The sequence below is a fragment of the Benincasa hispida genome, chromosome 6 (assembly GCF_027475165.1).
Source record: "Benincasa hispida cultivar pf3 chromosome 6, pf3_genome.v1.1, whole genome shotgun sequence".
In the NCBI taxonomy this organism is placed as follows: Eukaryota; Viridiplantae; Streptophyta; class Magnoliopsida; order Cucurbitales; family Cucurbitaceae; genus Benincasa; species Benincasa hispida.
In genome coordinates, this window is record NC_143483.1 from 54754225 (window position 1) to 54763134 (window position 8910).

The following is an 8910-nucleotide window of genomic DNA, read 5'->3' on the forward strand; positions in this document are numbered from 1 at the left end:
TGAATAAAATTCAAATAACTAATTAATTATTTGGATGAGATGCATATAAATAGGTTATTTAATTTAAATAAAAATTGAACTAAATAGTTAGATGGAGAATTAATTTATTTATTTAAATCAGATTCAAATAATTAATCATTTAATTTGGATTGATTAGAGAGAAGATAAATATTTAAATATGATTTAAATATTTTAAATCATTTAATATGAAATATTATTTGGGTAGATATTTATTAATATTGAATATTATTAAATATTTCATTTAAAATCTTTGTAGAAGTGTTATCCTAATAGAATTATGAGTAATCCATAGAGTTCTATAAATAGGGCTTTTGGAAGCCCTCATAGAACACATTCTCTACAAGAATGATCTCTATAATTACTCTAAAACTCTCCCTCTAATATTTCTCCCAATTAAATTCTTCTTTTCATTCTTTTTATTCTTTCAAGAAGCGGTTCTCACAAACTGAATCTTATTTTGTTGCAATTCTGGATTAGCAAAAGTATGTTGTTTGACCTTTTCTTGTCTACTTTATTTTGAATTGTTTCAAGAAATAAAAGAAAGCGATCACATGCTGTGATCCCCTTCATGAAGGTAGCTGTCGGTGTCGGAGCCCGAAGTTGTTATGGAGGTGGTTTCGGAGGTGGTCTCGGAGCCTGAAGTTGGTCGCTAGAGTTCTCATCAGAGGCAGTTGTCAGAGCCCGAAGTTGGTTGTCAGAGTTATCATCAGAGCTCGTAGTTTAAAGCCAATAAAAATATTGGAAGAAAGGAGAATTGTGGTGAGTTGATAAAATATATCAGTTCAACTCCACCAATATTTAAAGTTAGTGGGCTAAACATTGAGTTGGTATACTGATGTTGGTGACCCAAGCACCCCGCTCTATCCTCAACCGCTCTAACAAATACACTATAGTTTCAATAAGTTATTGATAAAATGTGCATGTCATACTCTAGTATCTTCTTGTTCTTCTTGCTCCTCTTCTTCCCATACATCCTTTATATCCTTTTTTTTCCCTCTTTATATCCTTCTTTTTCTTTCCCTTTATATATATATATTTTTTTTGTCTACGATCTTTCTCACATTCTCCATGTTCATTTATATTATGAATACATATTGTTAACATAGACTATTCATCTATTCCAGCAGCCTTCAATCTTTCATTGACTCTCATTCTTTCTTCAACTTTTTCTTTTTTTTTTTTTCATAAATTTTATCATTCTTCGAATGTATTTAAATGGTTGATAATTTTTAAACTTATTATTTAATTGATGGGGATAAACAAGAAATATTGCCTTTCTATTTTGAAATCCTAAAAATTAGGGGAAAATATTTGTCGAACAAAGATTTATTTAGTTTGCTTAAAGATTACAAATAGAATTATTTTAAAATGCATTATTTTATTTAAGAAAACAATTAGTTAAATCTTGGATTATTTCAAGAAAATGAAGATCTCTATATATTATATTCAAAGATTTCTACTCAACACTTACTTTTTACCTTGAATGTGTGAAACATTGTATAGAATAATTTAAAAGGAAGATTGTCTAAGGGTTTAGGTTTCTTGTGAGACTATCGATGGAAGGGTTTAAATATAGCTAACGCACATTCTTCCTATCGCAATAGTATCAGTTTCGAAGTTCCTGAGATGGATAAACTAGTTTTAGAGATGATTGTACATGACAAGGTGAAAGATTGGTGCAATGGAAGAGATTATTCTCACCTTGATTTTGTGATGGGGTCACTTGAGAAGTCTGATTTTCGTTTCTCATGCCGATAGTGTGTGTTGTGTTTGCTTGACGAAAAAAAGTGAAGGGAAAAGCGTTGTGGTCGGCCAAAGAAGATTTACAAATCCCTAATTTCTTTTCCTTTTTTATTTGAGTTGTTGGTAGGTTGGGTTTTTAATTATTTTTGTTATTTTACTTGAATGCCTAGTCTAATGTAGTAGGCATATCATGTAGGTGTTGATTGGACGTTTGGTTGGCTACATTGGTGGTTGTAATGTATTTTGAAGTTTTTTTGAACATTTTGAAACTTTCCAACTTCAACTTTTGAACGTTTATCTACTTGTAAGTGAGGACAGTTTTGACAATTTCTATTTTTTCAAATGAAACCTCTAAATTTGCTATTTATCTGGTCAACCCTTCTTCTTTTAGACCCTTTACCATTCTTCTTTTAGACAGTCCAATACACAATAATCATGTATAATTAAATTATTATATTTAATACACGCACATAATAATGAACTCTTATTTTAAAGAATAATTGTTTTAAATGGCAAAATTGTTAGAAATATTTTTTTTATATATAACAAAATGTCACTTTCTATCAAAATGTCTATCATTATCTATCACTAATAGTTAGTAACATGTTGCTATATTTGTAAATAAGTTAGCTCATTTTCTATATTTAAAAACAACAATATTTTAAATGAAATTTTTGTTTGGTTGTACTATATTTAAAAGTGATTATATGCTTTATAAATGTGCTACTATTTCTTACCAATATTTCGAGAGTTAAATGCAAGTAATTTTTGGAAAAGTTATCATTCAATTGTTTCATTAAAAAGTTTTCTTTCAATTAATCCAACTTCTTTAAACTATTTGCTATTTATTAAGGTTTCATCATCTAAAATCATTTGATGAGGTATATTGCTACTTTAAATTATTGTTTCTTTTTCCAAATGTGCTTATAGAAAATTTCTTTTTTATTTAAAAAGCATTGATTTCTAAAGTTATTTCAAACACACTATATATAATTTCTAAAAAATCAAAGAGCTACAAAATTTAATAAACACAAAATTGAAGATTTTCTTTATTATTATTATTTTTTTAGATTTATTATCATTGTTGCTGATGTTATTGTTGTTATTATAAGCTTAATGAGAAGTGAGGGTGGGGGGATAATTATTTGTTTTTAATTCATAAAATTATTGAAGTGGTCTAATAATGATCCTTAATGATCTACATGTTTGTACTTTGGGTTATATATAAATATAAAATGAATTAAATTGCTGTAAAGCTGATCATCTGAATCAGACTAAACTGATTTGATTCCATTTAATATGAACCATTTTGTAAAAAAATTGACACCAGATTTGATTTTCTGTTTAATTCAGTTATATTTAATTTTTTAAAAAAATATTTCAGTTTTGATGATGCCCTTTTTCCAATCTTTATATATATTTCATTATAGTTGCATAACTTTATTCTTTATTATCATTATTTTTAACAAAACACACTTTTTTTTCAAGATAATAATTGATACCTTTATATAGACTTTTCAAGAAAGTTATTAAATACACCTAATTATGTCAATTGGTTAAAAATAATTTTTCTTCTTAGATTTTTGTGAAAATAACGATTTAGTCCATAAATTATAATTTACAATAATTTAGTCTTTGTCTTTCCAATTCTTTAAGTTTAACAATTATCACTTAGTCCATGTACATTATAATTAATAACAATTTTTAACCAAAGTAAATGAAATTTGAGGTTAAATTATTATTTTAGTTTCTTTGTTTTAATCTATATTTTTAAGAGATGTCTAATTTTAATCCCTATATTTTTCAATAAATCTTAAATTTATTCCCTATTACTAGTGTTTTCTATTGATTGTTTTTTTTTTAAAAAAAAATTATTATCTATTAGATATTTTCATTATAAATTTTGAAAATATATTCATAAATTATATTTTCTCTAGCGAAAATTATAATTATTATTGAGCCATTTTGATAAAATTAGTTTTGATGGTTTAAATTGAACAAACTCTAAAGGATGAATATTGAAAAAGTATTCTAACCTACATTTGTAAATAATAAACTAAATTTGAATAATATAACAAACAAGTTGAACTTAAAAGAGCAAAACAAGATTACTTAATCTCATATAATTTGATGGTAACATCGTGGTTGTCTTGTCTCCTCTAAATTCTTGAACACATGGTTTTCTTTTCTAATACATTCGTATAGTACAACATGTGAGATTTGAACCACGAATCACATACCTCTCTATTGCTATCATTTGAGCTACTCTCGTTTTAACGTTTATCTCTAGTACATCTAACTAACAATATAAACTCCCCGCTAACCACTGTTTATCCTCTTCAAATAATTTATCGTTTACATAAATAAGAGTTCAAAAGGGGGGGAAAGGGCTAAAAAATGCAAAGAAGAAGAGTTAGGGTTCATTATTAAGAGGGAATAGGGAACCTGCAGCAAGGGCAATGGGAATTGGCTTGGAGCCAAGGCACCAAGCAGGTGGAGTGGAACTTATGGGCGCATGGAAGATGGACCAGTGGCTCGCCCACTCTGAACCTTTCTAGACAAACAGTGCACTCTTCTTGCTCTGAGGCTCTCCATTTCATAAGCTTCCCCCAATTGAACCTTTTCTTTGTTATTATTATTGATTCTTCTTTTCCCTTTGTTCTCTCTTTTTCCTCACCATTTTTTTCTGATGATCCCTTCCACCCTACTTTTTCATTCTCACTCTTCCTCCTACAATTATACCAAAAAAAAGAAAATGGTTCAAATTGAAATGATTTTGATTTTAACGTTGATTTTAGGTTAAATTACAAATTTCGTTTCAAACGTCAGTTATGTAGTAGTTTGGATGTAGTTTAGTTTCAACTTTGTTTTTATGGTTTTAGGAGTTCGAATTTGATCCTCTCTTACCATTTGGTAAAACAATCTCATAAATGATGATCTCCGCTTATAATTTTTGGTATGTTGGATAACTATTTGAATTTTTTTATTTTTTTTTAGAAAATTAATATTTTTGTTATATTTGATAACTATTTGATTTTGTTTTCAGAAAATTAAGTTTATAGACATCATTCTCATCTATTAATTTCTTTGTTTTGTTGTTTTTTTAGTAGTGTTTTCAAAAACTAAGCCACGTTTTGAAAATTAAAAAAAAAAAAAGAAAAATAATTTATAAAAACTTATTATTTTTTAAATTTAGATAAGAATTCAAATATTTTTAAATCAGTAAAAATGAAAAGGCATGATAATTAAGTTATAAGAAAATAAACATTTTCTTTTTAGAAAAAAGTTATCAACTTGAAAATGCATGTCTGAATCATATATATATATATATATATATATATATATATATATATATATATATTAACTAGTTTGATGCTAGCGCTTAAAACTTTTAATTCTTAAGATTATTATTATTATTATTATTATTAACTAATATTACTACTTTTTTTAATCATAAAAATAGTTCAGTTTCTTTTTCCTTTTTTTTTTATATATATATTTAGATTTAATTATCTTTAATGATTTTTTTTGATAAAATTGGTCAACGATTTAATGAAAATGAATGCAATGATTAAATGGTTCTTTCTAGCGTAAAGTAAAAAAAAAATAATAATAATAATAAAACAAAGCATTCATTTAATGGTGAAAGGACTAAAAAAAAAAAAAAATTAGAAATTTTAGGACTAAAACAAAATAGAAGTACAAAATATATTAAAAAATTATTTCAAAGGATAAAATTTTAGAAAATATTTATAAGATATAGTAAAATTTTAGAACTATCAATAATAATGTCGATGTCTATCAGTATCTATTATTTTCTAATTTTTGTTATATTTTATAAATATTTTGATTCAGTTTTCTATATTTAAAAACAACTCTAAACTCATTCAGGTGGTGGTAATATTGTGCAACCTATTGAATAATGATAATGATAATTAATAATAGTATTTATAGTTAAAATATCATTTTAGTTTCATATTTTGAATTTTATTCAATTTTAAATTATATATAGTTAAATGTTCAATTCTAGTCTTCCTATTTTAAATAATAAATTTGAAATTTAGTCTCTACTATTAATTTATCGACGATTTTTCTAAAAAAATATATATTATCTAAATTTTTTATTATAAATTTTGGTAACATATTCACAAAATGTATTTTATTTTATGAAAATTATTACAATGATTAAATCAATTCCGATTAAACTTAATTTGAAATTTGATAGTTATTAAAAATATAGAGACTAGTTTGAACATTTGATAGTACATAAAATAAAGGAAAATTTTTACCTATAAAAAAATGTCAAACTATTTCCAAAATTAAAAAAAAAAGTACTAATAGATAGATTTCTATTCAACATCTATCAAATAAGATTAAATTTTACTAAGGTCTGTGAATAGTTTTTTTATAAAATAAAATATGAACAATAACTAAAACAATATTTTAACTTTGTTTATATATGAAGTCCCGAATCTTATAGTCAATTTTCAATTTCATCATCAATCTTTTAAACTTTTCAATTGCATCCATAATCTATTAAAATTTCCTAATTCTTGAATTTTATTAACAAACTGCTTTTTAGAATAGCCAACAAAAGGGGGGAAAAAAAGAACAATGAATAAAAATTCTCAAGAAATAAGGTGGTTCACGAAGAAATCACCTTGAATTTTCTGGTTTTCTGTGAGTTCTCAACCTCTCATCTAACCGTTCCTTGGCTTCTCTTGCAATTTCACCAAGTTTCTCGTTCTGGTAAGCTTGATTCGACGAGCTCCGATGCTTAATTTCAAAATTATAAAAAAGCAATTGATCAGATTTTCCCAGGAAACAAACAGAAACCCAACAAATTCCAAGAGATTTTATTCATAAACCTGTGAAGAAGATGATGAAGTGGAATGAAAATCACGGTTGCTTGTGTACAAACAGAAGGATGGTCTTCTTGTAGATCCTGATTTCGCCGCCGTGGACGGCGAGTCCGATGAGGCTATGCTCTGGTGGAACCGCCGCCTTCGTGCACATTCAACTCCAGGCAACATTCCGGCCATCGATCAACGAAATTGGTTTAGATTAAAATCGGAAATATCAGTAAATTAAAATTTATTAGAAACCCATTTGGGGAAAAAACGGTGAAAACAGAATTCAGAGTCAAACCCACGAAGATTTGAATTGAAAATCTGCAGAGTAATCAGAACAGAGAAACAGAGAGGAGGATGAAGAACAGAGGCAGTCGAGATAGAAATGGTGAAAACTAGTTGAATTAAATCCAAGAGGATTTTAACTCAATCCATTAAATTACAGAGAAATAACCGATTTTCAACTCAGAATAAATGGAGCCTATCAATTTCAACAAATGAATCAGAAGAAAAAAAACGAGAAGAAAACGAAGAAACCCAACTACAAAATTCTCAAATCCACACTAATTTCATCTCAAAATCAACCGAGTTTCAACGTTTCAGAAATGGTGAAAACTAGCTGGATTAAACCCAAGAGGATTTCAACTCAACATCCATTAAATTACACAGAAAACCCCAATTTTAGTTCAGAATCAATGGAGCTTATCAGTTTCAACAAATGAATCAGAAATACCCATGACAAAAAAAGAGAAGAAAATGAAGAAACCCAACTATAAAATTCTCAAATCCACACTAATTTCAACTCAAAATCAACCGAGTTTCACCGTTTCATCAAAATTAACCAAGACCCATTAAGGATTACAATTGAAAACCAATGCAATCGCTGATTTACAGGGAATGAACCAAAAGAATAAAACTCAGAGAAACGAGGAACACGAAGAAGAAGCTTGAGAACTGAAGTAAAATGGAAGGTGGGGAAATGGGAGTGAACGGAATTAAAATAAGGATAAAGTATGAAGGCCAACGAAGCTGGGGATTGAGGAAGGTAACAGACAAAAGTGGGTCCTCGCCATTGAAGGTGATGAGAGTAAAACGTACAATAACGAGACGATTTCCTCAATCACTCTCTCTTTTTTCTCTTTCTTAAAAACAAGGGATGTAGTGAGAGAAACGAGGAAGAAGGGAAGAAGCTTCCTTCGAGATTTACGGGGGGATGATGACTAAAAAGTATTAATCCCACTAAACTAAAAATAATTATAATGGATTTGTATTTGTTTTTTGTTTCCATTATTGGTTTATGCTCGTAATGGCATAAAGTAGGTAATTTCGGACTAGAAAAATGAGAGGTTTCCTATCTTCATTCTAAAAAGTTCTATATTTCTATTTATGTTGAATTACAAATTTCGATATAATTTAGTTCATATAATTTTAGAGTTGTTATAATTTAGATCTTATGATAGATAAATAGAGGTGTACATGAATCGGATTGGAGGAATTTTGTGGATCAATCCGAAAATTCGGGTTGACTAATAATGAACCCTATCGATTCATTTTTTAAGGGTCAATCCAACCGAACCCAATCCAGACCAAAAATTTTGGGTTGGATCGGTTGGGTCACCGGATTTTTTTTTTTTTTTTTTTTTAATTTTGAAGGACGGCAGATCGACGTGAGGTCGGAGATGTGTAGCCGGAAGCCTGAGATCGAAGTTGAAGCGTCAGACGTGAGGCGCAATTTGCGTCTTCGGGTGTCCAAAAAACCGAAAGTCGGAGGCGCGATTTGCGTCTTGCGAGTGGAGCGTCGGACGAGGGGAGGGAATTGAGGAGCGTCGGAGCGTGAAGCTGGAGCGGAGCATCGAACGAAGGGAAGGAATTGAGGGACAAGGGTTTGGCTTTAGGGGCAGCGAGTCGAGGGTAGGTTTGTTTTATTTTTTTAATATATATATATTCGGGTCTCGGGTTGACCCGATTCTAAAAAGGAGTAACCCGAGACCTGACCCGAAATTCTCTTCTTTTTTTTTTCTTTTTTTTTAAATTATTTTTTTATTTTTTTATTCAAACCTAACCCAAAATAAAATCTAACCCAATCCAACCCTTACGATTTGGGTTGGGTAGGCCGGGTTATCAGGTTTTTTTGAACACCCCTATAGATAAATATATATAGTGTCCATATGATTTAATAAAACTTCTACCAAATTTTATGAACTAAATTTTAACTTCCTCTAAATCATGGAAGATTATAAGGTAACCTTCAAAACTTTCAATTGAAGATAGCTTGACTGGTAAGAGCAAATAATAA

General features: G+C 28.6%; 1 protein-coding gene across 1 annotated transcript; it reads right to left on the reverse strand.

The window, feature by feature from the left end:
- Positions 1-3847: 3847 nt before the first annotated feature.
- Positions 3848-7852, reverse strand: LOC120080501 (RING/U-box superfamily protein). Its single transcript, XM_039035174.2, has 3 exons — positions 6633-7852; positions 6425-6540; positions 3848-4494 (listed from the first exon to the last, which is right to left on the reverse strand). Exons 1-3 carry the CDS (start codon positions 6804-6806, stop codon positions 4191-4193), a joined length of 594 nt encoding a protein of 197 aa, XP_038891102.1. The 5' UTR covers positions 6807-7852; the 3' UTR covers positions 3848-4190.
- Positions 7853-8910: the final 1058 nt, after the last annotated feature.

What these genes read in the sequence shown, in the direction of transcription:
- LOC120080501 (XM_039035174.2), bottom strand. Translation starts at nt 6,806, where the DNA reads ATGGCCGGAATGTTGCCTGGAGTTGAATGTGCACGAAGGCGGCGGTTC. An exon ending in CTTCATCATCTTCTTCACAG is followed by an intron (nt 6,541 to 6,632) that starts GTTTATGAATAA and finishes TTTGAAATTAAG; the next exon opens with CATCGGAGCTCGTCGAATCA. An exon ending in AGAAAACCAGAAAATTCAAG is followed by an intron (nt 4,495 to 6,424) that starts GTGATTTCTTCG and finishes GTATAATTGTAG; the next exon opens with GAGGAAGAGTGAGAATGAAA.